The sequence below is a fragment of the Ctenopharyngodon idella genome, chromosome 24 (assembly GCF_019924925.1).
Source record: "Ctenopharyngodon idella isolate HZGC_01 chromosome 24, HZGC01, whole genome shotgun sequence".
NCBI lineage: Eukaryota > Metazoa > Chordata > Actinopteri > Cypriniformes > Xenocyprididae > Ctenopharyngodon > Ctenopharyngodon idella.
The window spans coordinates 27,362,602-27,376,013 of record NC_067243.1 but is presented as its reverse complement, the minus strand read 5'-3'; the positions used below and the strand labels follow the sequence as shown (position 1 = coordinate 27,376,013).

General features: G+C 39.4%; 1 protein-coding gene across 2 annotated transcripts in view; it reads right to left on the bottom strand.

The window, feature by feature from the left end:
* The window catches only part of LOC127506793 (transmembrane emp24 domain-containing protein 6-like), a 292,092-nt gene extending 283,042 nt beyond the window's left edge, over positions 1–9,050 (bottom strand). The window contains exons 1-4 of one of the 2 annotated variants that reach the window (XR_007928137.1): positions 8,755–9,050; positions 8,533–8,659; positions 8,040–8,215; positions 7,479–7,835 (exon numbers count right to left, since the gene is read on the bottom strand). Coding sequence is in view for 1 of the 2 variants with exons in the window: in XM_051883624.1 (XP_051739584.1) it covers positions 7,605–7,835; positions 8,040–8,215; positions 8,533–8,659; positions 8,755–8,967 (747 nt within the window). In the remaining variant the exon portion in view is untranslated. Of the gene's footprint in view, positions 1–7,230; positions 7,836–8,039; positions 8,216–8,532; positions 8,660–8,754 lie in introns of those variants that run through there. The other variant, XM_051883624.1, reaches the window with a different exon arrangement.
* Positions 9,051–13,412: the final 4,362 nt, after the last annotated feature.

The following is a 13,412-nucleotide window of genomic DNA, read 5'->3' as shown; positions in this document are numbered from 1 at the left end:
TGGATTGGTGTGCTTGATGAGCTGGCAGCTTATGTTGTTGGCTCCGTGGCTACAGTTCAGAAATAAGCTGTTGACTGGCTCAGAGGGGCCTTGATTTGAGCTTTTGACAGTTTCCTGATGAATAATAAAGCTGTTCACAACAGCAATGTCAATGAAATGAAAGAAACAATGTACCACTTGTTAATTATTTTTGGTAATCGCACCTATTTGCACAGTTGTGTTGTGATCTCTAAGGTCTGGCATCTCCTCCAAACATTTTTCCCATTGCCTTTTCTCACTTGAACAATTAGATAAAGACCGTGCCCATACCCATACTCTCCATTAAACTAAAAAGGTTGTGCAACAGCATCACATAAGGCACATAATGCATAGACATTTGCCGTTTTGATTGAGTGATCTACTGTATCCTGCCACTGAAGACCTGTTTGTCGAAGACTTTTGCATTCCTCCACAAAAGGTTTGAAGATTCTAGTCATTAGTGGTTTAGAGATGACCCAAACCACAAGGCACAAAGTATTACATTTTTATCTCTTTCCTCTGGAGATACTTCATTAACAGAGTATAGTAAGGGCCAGATGCTAAATAGATGACTTGAACACAGGCACTCTGTCACAGTTGAATGACAGGGAAAAGAAAGAATCGCTGATTTCAGATATTTGTACAACTTCCCATCAGAAATATCTGTTATTCCATCTCTGTGTTGGTCATTGTAAATATTTGTAATAGGTTCATTCTCCAAAAGAACTTTAAGCATACAAATAAAAAATTGACCCAACTCTAAACTTTGTCTCGCAGTTTGGGTTGATGAGCAAATTTGACTGCCAATGTAAGAGCTGCAAACACCACAATAATGATGGTATTCCGATTTGTCCTCAAAATCTTTAAACGCTCCATTAAAGCCCGTTACATTGTGCTTCAGGGAAAATGCGAGGATGTTCAGCCAATTGTTATCTGTGACATGGTCATTTGAGGGACCTAAAGAGGCATGGTTGATATTCTGTAACAAATGAGAAACAATCAAATTATGAGATGCTTATATTATATATATATATATATATATTTATGCATCTTGTATTATGGATAATAATACGAACAACGCAGTACTCGTGTAGTATCGCAAGGGAACTGTAATTTCCTTACACTGTTACACAAAGTGACTACTTATAAAAATTCTCATTTATCTTACAGTGCATTTGTTGCAATATATGGATATTACTGTCATTTGAATAATTATATAGGCCTGAATCATTATATTATTATTTGATTGTAATAATTGTTTGGCATCCTAAAACACAATGTAGACTGAGACTCTATATCACAACTAAAAAGTTGTTTGAACTTTCTTTCATGTCCAGGTACAATGCTGTTTCTTTGGTCAATTTGCACTCTGTACATGGGTTGAAGCTCTTAATTTTGAGCTTCCAAAGTGCACCAGATTAATGCATTTAACCTTAAAATGTACAAAATTTTCTTCTGGGAGGGCATGCTTCCGGACCCCCCTAGAGGAGGTACACCAAACATAGTTTGACAAATTCCAGTGGGAAGTAATGTACACTTTATGAACTTTACTCTAGCATACTACAGCAAAGCTCCTTTCAGAAAATGAAATGTCATTGGACAAAATCGATTTGGGCTAAGCCCCGAATGTTTACAAAGTCTGGCTCCACCCCTGAAGCTAAAAATATTGTGAAAGAGAAGAGACATCCTATATCTTGTGCCTTTGAATTGTTGCCATCCGACGGTACTGTGTCCCTCAGTGTATGAAAAACAGGTCCAAATTTTCTTTTATCCCCCAAACAATTAAAATTTTAAATTCTATTTCTTCTGATATCAATTGATTAGCCAGCTGGTCTGGACAAATCTTATTTATTAAGTTTATTGAATTATGTATTGATATTTTGTATGCCAATTGTGACTCTTATTATGTATGTGTGAGCTCACTGCAACCTTACTTTCCCTAAGGGGATAAATAAACTAAAACTGAAACTGAACTGAAACTAATGTACATAACTCATAACAAAAACTATTAAGAAACATGTTTTTTGACTGTAGTATGTACGTAGTTCTTTTTTACTTCTAAAAACTGTAAAAAATTAACAGAATTTACTGTAAAATTACATGAAATATCTGGTTAGAGCTTCTGCAGCTTTCCCTGTATATAGTATGGGAACTTACTGTTAACCTATTAACAAGTTTTTTTGTTTGTTTGTTTTGTTAGCATTTTTACAATATTTTACAGTTAAAATTACACTCATTTTTTACAGTGTCTTGATAACATTAGAAATTGGGCAGTGGATTTCCAATTCCTAGCATGCTTAGGACTGGATAAGGAGAATAAATGTTGAAATTAAGTGTTATTTTATGTGTTTTTTAGTGAAGTGAAAGACCTGTTAGTGTTTATTGCTGTTTTGTTTGACATTTACAAGTGTTTCTGTAATGTTGACATTTTTGTGGTTACCTGAAGAGTAGATACAATGGTAAAAACTACACTGACACTAAGCAATAACTGCACTAATGCCAATGACAAGTAATATCTTACTTTGAATTTATATGCCAAATAAGTTTCTATGATAGCTGTGAATTTTATCTGAAATAGATAAGATTAATTGGTTCCAGGGCTACTATTGAAGTAGTTGGAGCAATTTGTTTGGAGCAATCGAAACTTAAAAAATAATTGTTTATATTAAAAAATTATTAAGTTCCTCTAACTCAGTGTAGTTTGTTGGTTGAGAATAATTTAATTTAAAGTTATCATAACTCAAAAAGATTGATGCAAACTGTTTTTTGAGCCATTATTTCTTAGAGTGTATTCATTTTTTCAATAAAATGGAAGAAGGCTAAATTTTGTTCTCCTTCCTTCACCCTTTTCCTTCTAGATTTAACAAAGGTTCCTTCATATTTGGTTTGTTAAAAGCCATCTTTTCAACATCAGACAGATTTGTTGACACTAAACTTGAAGTATAGGTTATAGTGTCACGTAACGTGGGTTCAAAGCTCACAAAGACGATGAATACACAAAAAATCTTTAATAAGATCACACAGGAGATACTCTGGAGAAACACCATAGACATTAACGCCTACACTGACGAGAACGGACAGAGAATGTGGGAGAACACAGGGTTTAAATAATCAGGAGAACTAACAAGGTGATTGACAGAACAGGTGAACATAATGACTAATTAGACACACTAGGAAAACTAGGTCACAGAGGAGAACCAAAAACAAAGAAACACAACACTCATGTTACAAAAGCCCCCTCCCAAAAATGGTCCAAATGAGGAGAGAGGGTGGGGGCTCTGGAGGAGGGCGAGGAGCAAAAGAACAAGAACAGTCTGGGGAACCTAATACAGTCCAAGGGGAAGTGGAGGGAGGGAAGACCCAGGGGAAAGCCAGGAGCAGGAGGAGCCAGATGTTGAGCCAGAGGCCAGCCAGAACGAGGTCCCAGGGTGGAGTCAAAGGTGGGAGGAGCAATGGTGGAAACGACTTGATGGGACACACCTGAGGGACGACGGAGAGGGAAGCAGTCACCAATGATGAAGACCTAGGTGGAGATAATGAGTCCGAGGTGTAGCCATGGAACCAGAGGACAGGGGCGGAGCCGGTGGGACCGAGGACAAAGGCAGAGCCGGGGGAAGGTCGGAACCAGACGGAGTCGAAGGCGCAGGCAGGACAATGTCCGACCAAGGTGGAGCCAGAGGGACGAAAGAGCCCAGTGGAGCCGTATGGCCAATGATTTCCAGTGGTGCCGAAAGAGGGAGGAGCCAAGGCAGAGCCGAATTGTCGACAATCCAAGGTGGGGCAATGGGCCCAGAGGCTAGATGATGAACCAGGGGATCCTCTGTGCTGGGGGGGAGCTGATGGCCTGAAGACACTGGTCTTAAACGCATATGGGAGCTGTAGAGGGACTGAAGGAAACACTGGAGCTACAGGGGGTGCTGGAGATTCAGGGGATGATAGAGATACAAGGAACACCGGAGATACAGGGGGACTAGGAAAAAAAGTCCAAAAAAGTCCATTAAATCCTCCTCAAACAAGTCCTTTAGTTCATCAAAATATCCTCTAGAGGCCAAATCGTACTCACACACAGTGGCGGGAGTGTGGGCAGGGCTATCCTCAATCTCCACAACACTCCCTCAGCGATCTGCAGTGTTGCCGGCTCCCGCACCTGGTCAGAGTCTGAAAGGGGCTCAAGCTCCAGGGTGATATCCTCTCCTGTCCTCTCCTCAGGTTCAGGCTTGTGCATTGTGGCAGGCCGGTCCCCACAGTCTGCGGTGGGCTTGTGCAACATCTCCATCAGGTTGCTCGTTGGTGGGGGTTGGCTGGTCTCTGGCAGTGGTGGAGTGGGGCCGGTGACGACGTCATCCTCCACAGGGCCGATGGTGAATGGTGAATCGTTGTTCACCAGCACCCACTCCATGAATGCGGTAAAATACTCTTTTGGATCGTCCGCTGAAAGGTGTGCCTTACACAGATTGAGCGGTCTGGGTAGTGCGTTTGGCACGCTAGTTGGATGAAGTCCCAGGTGTGGTCTTCCAGCAGACAGTCTTCCTGCTCCAGGCATATCAACTGAACAGCGGGAAGGTCCATGGTGACAGAGGAGGAGGAAAAAAAGAAAAACGCCACAAAATTAACTTCTGTTGAGATTCGGTCATGTAATGGTATACAAGTAGCATGATGCAGGAGATTAAGGAATAGAACAGTCTTTAATAATAAATCCAATAGGGAACTCAGGAGAACACAACCACATTCAAACATAGACAACATAGAATAAATGAACACAAGAAACACTGGGCTTAAATAACAAAGAGAACTAATTAGATAATTGACAGAACAGGTGAATGAAATCAATAATAAGATACACTGGGAAAAATACAATGAAACATAGGAACCCAACCTGACAGCCATTCCCAGTTGACGCCCCTGTACAGGAGATTATTACTGTCAGAGTTACCACAATGACCCAGTCGTACAAAAACATGGGTCAGTCAGACGTCACAGTGATGCACTGATACAGCTGAGAGATACTGCAGCTGCTGATGGAGGATCACAAACAACACAATGGTGTATCAAATCTTTCAGAGACTTTATTTATTTATTATGGTTTACTAAGTAAACATGTAACATACAGTCGCATATTCCTTACTAAACTGGACTAAAATCTGGAGAAAATGTGAGTGGTGCTTGTCCCTGCAAAACTTGCCACTACAATATTATCTGTATTATTTACTGTAGGAAAGTCAATCCCTTTAATTGCACTTCCATACCTCACCACTAGAGGGTCACATGTATTGTACATAACATACCTACATACCTTTCCTTTAAGACCGTGGCTGCATCCAAAATCACATACTTCCCTACTATATTGTAGTCAAAAACAGTATGTGACAAAAGAAGTACAGTTGCAATCAAAATTATTCAACCCCCTTAACCTGCAAGACATCTTGCTGCTGAGAACAAAAATTTTATGAAAACAGTTAATCAAAAGCATCAGTAAACTATTATACAAAGTTTATTAATGCACATTTGAGTGATCCCAAGAGTGTAGAGTTGATGAAAAATGAAAAAATCAAACTGGCTTTAAACTTGCGTGAACAAAATTATTTAACCCCCAAAAGTCAAATTTTGTGCAGAATCTTTTATTCTTTATAACCTCCAATAAACGCTGCCTGTAAGTGCTTAGAAGCTTCTGTCCCCTCTCTACTGCAATTTTGGCCAGTTCCTCGCTTGAAAAAGCTTCAAGATCACTGCTAGTCTTTGGTTTCCATGTTACCACTGCTTTCTACAAATTCCACCAAATATTTTCAATGATATTTCAATCTGAAGACTGTACAGGCCACTCAAGAACATTCTACGACTGATCCCTGAACCAAACTTTAGTAGATTTGGATTTATACTTTGGGACGGCTGTCCTGCAGGAAAGTCCACTGCTCATCAAGCTTCAGTCTCTGCACCGAAGGCATCACCATCTTTGCCAAAATGGCTTGATACTTCAAAGAATTCATGATGTCCTTCATACAGTCAAGATTTCTACTTCCTGCAACTGCAAAGAACCCCTATAACAAGACTGGACCACCTCCATGTTTGACTATGAAGATGGTGCTCTTCTGCTTATAAGCTTTGCCTTTTTTGTACCAGACATACTGCTGATCCACGGGTCTAAACATTTACGGTTTGTTCACATCCCTCCAAACATTCATCCACAACTCCACAGGTATATCCAAATGAATTTAAGCATATTCAAGTCAGCCTTTTATGCTCTTCTTGGTCAAGAGTGGAATTCGGCAAAGCTGCAAAGCTTATGAGCAGAAGATGAATTGTTTTGATGAATTGTTTTCATAAAATTTTGTTCTCAGCAGCAAAATGTCTTGCAGGTTAAGCGGGTTGAATAATTTTGATTGCAAGTTGCAACTGTATGTCTGAATTCACAGTACTCATAAAAGAACAGGCAAAAAGTACCCAGATGACCTACTACTTCCAGTGAGATTCTGAAGTGTGTTTATGATGGACACTTTACTATCCCATGAGGACATGGGAGAGGATTTGTGAATGACAGTGAGGTGACACAACTGACGCTGGTAGGTCACATGATACTGACAACATGGCACATGTAGTACATCCAGATTACATTCATACTACACACACTCATACTATACAGAACATACTTTTTTAGTGGTCATTAAGTAATTACTTATTTAAAATAAGCACCTACTCAAGAGAGTGTGTGATTTCAGATGCAGCATGTGCTTGATACTCCATACACTTTATTGTTATGTTAATGTATAACTGTTAATCTGTTACCAGATTAAGATATGGAAGTTTATTAATGCCAAATGTTTTTGAAATAAAAAGCTTGAATTGCACTAATTGAAAAAAATGTGCATTGCATTAACCATGCTTGCATTTTAATGCATTGTATTTTTAGGGCTTGCATTTTTATGGGCTGAAATTCAACACTGTGAATATTTCACTTTGTTTAAACTTCTGCAAGAACCAATGAGGTTAATTTTCGTGTTACGCAGCACTTTTGAGCTTCCGGAGGAGGTTTGTTCTTGCACCTCATTCAGGTTCAGTTGAGCTTCTGTTTATGTTCACTGATAAATGTTTATTTGTGAATAAAAGCCTAAATTCAGTCTGTTTGCCATATAAAGCGATCGAGTCTCTTCAGAAAATTTGGACTAAACCACTCAATTCAGATGGATCTCTTTATAAACTTTTTGAAGCAGAAAAGTGGTAGTTCAATGGAGAGACAGAAATCCATTTCATTAAAAAGATCTTCATTTGTGTTCTGAAGATGAACAAAAGTCTTACGGGTTTGAAATGACATGAGGGTGAGTAATTAATGACAGAATTTTCATTTTTGGGTGAACTAAACCTTTAATATTCTAAAGTCTCTTTCTGGGACAAGGGCAAAATAATTAAATCTCTGCATAAAAAGCATTTGAAAAGAATTTAAAAAAAAAAAAAAATTAAAATGAGACCTTGTTATAACAAAAAATAAACCCATTATACATTAAAACAATTCTAATGTTGAAGAAACAGCCGTGTATGAATTATTTAAGAGCAGGTTATAAATGGAGGTGAACCAGTCGCAGGTTTAGTGTTTGTTAACAGCGGGGTTTGTCGCCCTCTGCTGGTTTGCTCTTGAAGAGCCTCTTGAGGAAGCTGAGCTGCAGGTATCCAGCGGTGATGATGACGAGACTCTGGACAGCAGACCAGATGTTCACATAAGTGGAGTTGGACTGAAGCAGGTAGAAATCAGCTCCTCGTCTCATCCGCTCGTAGTTGTAGTGACGCCACATGTGGAAGACAAACTTCTGCAGCCTGATGCTGCTCTCCTGTGTGCAGGTAAAGTTTATTCAGTTGAGTAGTGGGGAAAAAAATATATGAAATACAAGAAATCTCTCTTTTTTTCTGTCAAAAAGAACAAAATCTATTGAATATTTCACATGAGATTAATGAGAAATTAAAACATATAGGTAAGGAGGTTATAATAACTAAGAGCAAATCACATTACAGTAAGGATGTTTATTGTTTATTACCTCAATGAAGGACAATGTACTGTTTATCTGTTTCATATCTTCTTCTTTCTTTTTCTTCTCTTCTTCCTTTTGTTTCTCGATGTTCTCTTGTCCCTCGTAATACACTCCAAAGTTCAGGAAAACCTGCATGCTCCCAAAGCGATTGTGGAAATTGCTGAAGCACATCTGATAAAAACCTGTTCAGATACAGATGGTTAGTTAGTAATTCATTCATTCATTCATTCATTCAACTTTTATATTTGTTATTTTTGGAGTTTGAAAGTGGGACTTTTTATGGTACTTTGAGGTTAATTTAGTGTATTTTTTAATGTTTCATAAAAAAAAATATACACATTTGGAACAACATTAATTTTTCATTTCTGGGTGAATTGTTCTGTGTCTGGCATTGACTGCATGGTCCGCATGACATCCACGTTGAAAAAAACAGATGTTTTTTCTGTTCATAACGTGGGCAGCAGATGTACTAAAACACGTGAGACAAGGTGAGACTCACCAGTCTCCGCAACAGCGAAGACAATCTGACCGCTTGCATCGTCAACTGTGCCGACTATTAAGCCGCTCGGGGCATTAACAATCACAGACAGATGTCTATCAAGGGCCACACCAGTCACCAGCTGGACCTGAACACACACATATTTATTTAATATAACATAAGTGAACTGTAACATTCAAATGAAAGTTCATACTAATATTTAAATGCAGAACAATGTCTTACCATGAAGTGTAAGTAGAAGCGCTCACCATAGTGAGCAAAGTGCCAGAAGCACTGGAGATCTCCGGCACGCAGCATGATGGCAAAGTCATACTGATCCGCTCCCCAGAAAAGATCCTGATCCGATTGTTCTGGATGAGGGTCTTTCAATGCTCCACTGTTGCCCAACCCAAACAATAACAGAAGCCAAACAAGATAAAAGCCGTTCTGTACCATTTCAGATTTGAAATATGACTGGCAATAAACTCAATGAAACCGGAGACCTATGCAATTCCTGAGTGCACTGAAGTTTCTGATGATGATTAACTTTGAGTCTGACGTGTGGCTGGAAAATTTGTTCTGCCCTTTACAGGTGGGAAAATCCAAGTTAGGCCACAGGTGTTCTGGAAAACAAAACATCTCTGAAGTGAAGCATTGGTTTTAAAATACAATTTTGATTCCCAATACCTGCTGTACTTAAACCTAATTTTAAAATGAATTAGCTATTTCTCTGTTGCTGTAACTATGGAAAATCTCCACCATTTATATACAATAATTATTACTTCACTACAATAATAAATTATTATATATACAATATATATTACAATATAGCTGCTAATTTTCATTTTTCTCATATACAGCTATGTATTGTTTTTTAAACATCATTTTTTCAATGTTAAAACATGTCAGTAAAGGTGACCGTATTTATAAGGAGTACAAAATGACCCTGTCACAACATGTATGGCAATCCAAAACATTTGACGCAGATATAATATATAAAGTATTTTATATACACAGAGAATCAGGCAGGAGAAATCCAGATGAAATCATAGCATAATCTACACATATTAAATAAAGACAGGAACTGACAAGCAACAGAACCAAACAGAGAGTATATATACATGGTGAACTAAACGAGACACAGGTGGGGCTAATCAGTAACGAAGGAAACTAACAAGACAGTAGTTAAGGTCAAACTGAAATTAAACATGAGGAACAAAGACACAGGAATGAAAATACAAAGATACCAAAAAACCCTGAGAGTACTCCCCCTCCCACAAGGCTTCATGCCATGAATAACTGTCCATAGGTGGAGGGAGGGAGGGAGTGGGTCTTGGAGGAGGGTGAGGAGCTGGTGATGGACAGGGAACTGGAGAAGTCAGCAGAAGGGAACACAACTGCAGAGCCGATGAAATGACGAGCCAAGGCCTCCCAGACTGACCTTCCGGGAACAGCCTGGGGGCTGACCAACAAAGACAGAGCTGGACAAGATGGAGGCCCCAGCAAAGCTGTGAGAACAACAGTCCAGAACGAAGTCCTGGAAGTCCAAGGGGATGCCGCCAGCTTGAGGGACTTCAGAACAGGGCAGAACGGGTTGACATCAGAGGAAGTAAGGACCAAGGCAGAGATGGAGGGAAGGACAAGCCTGGTGGAGCTGAAGGGGTGGAGGGCTGAGAAGCAGCCAGAGGCCCAAAATTCCATAGCAAAACCAGGATGACGAAAGACCAAGGTGGAGCCAGAGGGATGAGATGAAAGAGCGTAGAGACAAGGCAGAGCCAAAGGGCTGGCAGGCCAAGGTGGAGACGTGGGTCTGGAGGCCCGAGGTACAGCCAGGGGTGGAACTGGCTCCACAGTAAAATTAATGAGCCAGCGCCCCTTTACTGACTCAGAGGTGGATTGTTCCAACGTCGCCGACTCCAGGATGGACCTGGCGGTGGGTTCCGGCCTTGGGATGAATATGGCATCCTGCTCTGGCTCCAGGATGGACGTGTGGGTTGGCTCTGGCTCTGTGGCTGGAGGTGGCTCAAACTCATGGTCCATGGCAGGCATTGACTCGGCTTCCATGGCGGGCTTGGGTTTTGTTGTTGGCTTCAAGGCAGAAGCTTTTCCTGTAGTCGTGGGGCTCTCCAGGCAGGGAAGAAGTCTGCAGAAGGGACAGGGTGACACCGGAGGGAGTGAGGACCAAAGCAGAGCTGGAGGAAAGGAGAAACCTGGTGGAGCCGAAGGGGTGGCTCAAACTCATGGTCCATGGCAGGCTTGGGCATTGTTGTTGGGTTTATGGCAGAAGCTCTTCCTGTAGCTGTGGGGCTCTCCAAGCAGGGAATATGAGGCTTCCGGTCTAGAGTGGGCAGGGAGATGGCTGCTGGCATTGGTATGGGATCTGGGGAGTCAGAGTAGTTGGCTTGTTCTTCAATAACTCCCATGGTGAAGGAGAATCCACACAACAACAGAACCAAAAAGGTAGTACATGGTGAACTAAACGAGACACGGGTGGGGCTAATCAGTAACTAAGGGAACTAACAGAAATTAATTAAGGTCAAACCAAAATGATACACAAGGAACAAAGACACAGGAATGAAAACACAAAGATATTTAAAATAACCCTGTCAGATTTTCATGTTTTACCTTTTCAGTGCATTAAAGCTCATAGATATTATGCTGATATAGTATATAGTACATGTACATTTCAAATTATTAAGCTGAGACTTGGAGCCTGTCCACACAGAGACGCGTTTAGGTGGATACGTAAAAATTTTGTATAGTATCGGCGATTCGTACTGATGGATCCGGCGTTTGGGTAGCCTGAAACCGCTATTTTTTGAAACCGGTTCCTAGAGTGGATAAATCTGAAAACAACACCCTTGCGTTTTCGTGTATACAGCCAGTCCGTATATTTTGTGAAATGATGATGTCATCACCGTCTCGACCCTAGTCAGACATCGCTACGTCATGTAACAGCAACAACAACAACAATAGCGGATTACATGCTTGTTTTCGTGCTGCAGAAGCTACTGAGCCTATTAGCTTTACCAAAATAAAGCTTTTCAAAGCTTTACTAAAGTTTGTATACAGCGAACAAGGTTTATGCGCATGCTTCAAGTATTATTCTCCGTTTTCATTTATCTATCTATCTCTGTGGCAGAATTACGGCGCCACATACTGATCTGGCATGTATACTACATTGTTTTGAGTCGGTTTCAGTGGTTTTGTGTGTACGCAGATATTTCTTGAGACAAGGAAAAAAAAAAGATCGGACAGGGAAAGCTCTGGCTTTGTGTGGATGTGGCCTTGGTCACATGTCTCCTGATATTTTTTTTTCTCAGTGCTGGTGATGAATGAACCAGTCATAGTTGTTATTTAAGCAAGAGCTTGGGATTTTCACTTAAAGTCACCATGAATTGAAAAACAGTTTTTAATGTATTAGAATATTGCAGTATTTATTACAAATGATTTATCCATGCCCTTTTTTTTTTTTTAATTCATGTGCCTTATAATCTTTAATCAAAATAACTTTTCCTCCCTCTTGCAGCGAATCTCTTCTCTGATGATGTTTACTGGCATGAGGGCGGGGCAACCTGTCACTCACATGAGATCCACCATTAGTAAACCACAACCATCCAATCAATTGCCCATTGGACAAAATCAAGCCCCTCCCTACATTTGTTCTTGTTCCAGAAGCCGTTTCACACAGATATAGGCCTACTTCACAATAGAAAAGAAAAGATTCTGTTTTAATGCTGACTTTAAGTTTATACATCTCAGCCAATTTTATTTAGATTGTTTATTTATTTATTTATTAGTTTTTTTTAACAGGGACAATGCAGTATAACTGCTACAATTTCAAGCAGCCAATGCTCCAAATACAGGCTTCTAGCCAAATGCTAATTTGCAGCCCCATTCTCTGGTTAGACTTTTTTAACAACAATAAAACAGTAATCACACACAAAAAATAAGAAAACAGTAAAAAAAAATATATATATATATATATATATATATATATATATATATATATAACAATAATAAAAGTACGACCTATGTATGACCATCAGTGGTCACAAACCTGCTTTTGTTTGAACCATTTTTTTTTTTTTTTTTTCTCGATTTCTTTGAAAAATATTCAACTCTGTTTGCATTTTCAGTTCAGCTGACAGGCTCTTCCAAAGCAGTGTACCTTGAACTGAACATGTGGATTATGCAAATTTACTTTTTCTCTTCGGTACTGTGCAATTCTGATTAGTTGCACCTCTTGTAGTGATCCCCTTACTACTCTGTTTTAATATTAATTGGTATATCTGGAGCAAGATTATTTACACATTTAAAAACCATGTTAATGAGAGACAAATGTATACAATTTTCAAAACTAAGCAAACTATATTTTTTTTGTAAAATATTACAATGATTCTATCTAATTGGTTTCTTGTCCAGAATGTTTAGTGTTTGTTTATAAATAAAGAGATCTAACAGGTTTGATAGTCAGTTGAGAGACCTGAATCCAGACAGTCACACAATAAGATAAATGTGAGAAGACATGCATGTATAACTTAGCTGCTTTTAGAGATATATACGGTCTAATCATATAAAAACAATTCAAGTTTGTTCTGATTGTTCCACACAGCCTCTTTACACGCAAATCAAATTTCAATAGACAGGTCTATTGACAAAAGAATGTCATTCTCAGTTATAGTTGATTTTCCCTTTTCTTTTTCTTTTTTTCTTCTTTTTTTTATTAATTTATTTGTGTGTTTGTTTGTTTAGCGTGTATCTTCCACGGGAAAAAAGTCATGGATAAACACTAGGATCCCGTAACTAATAATCTTCCGCCACACTGTTACTTTAAATGACGCGAACTTCTCTGACCAATTAGAGACGACTTCCGAGTCGCTTATCCCCGCCCATTGTGT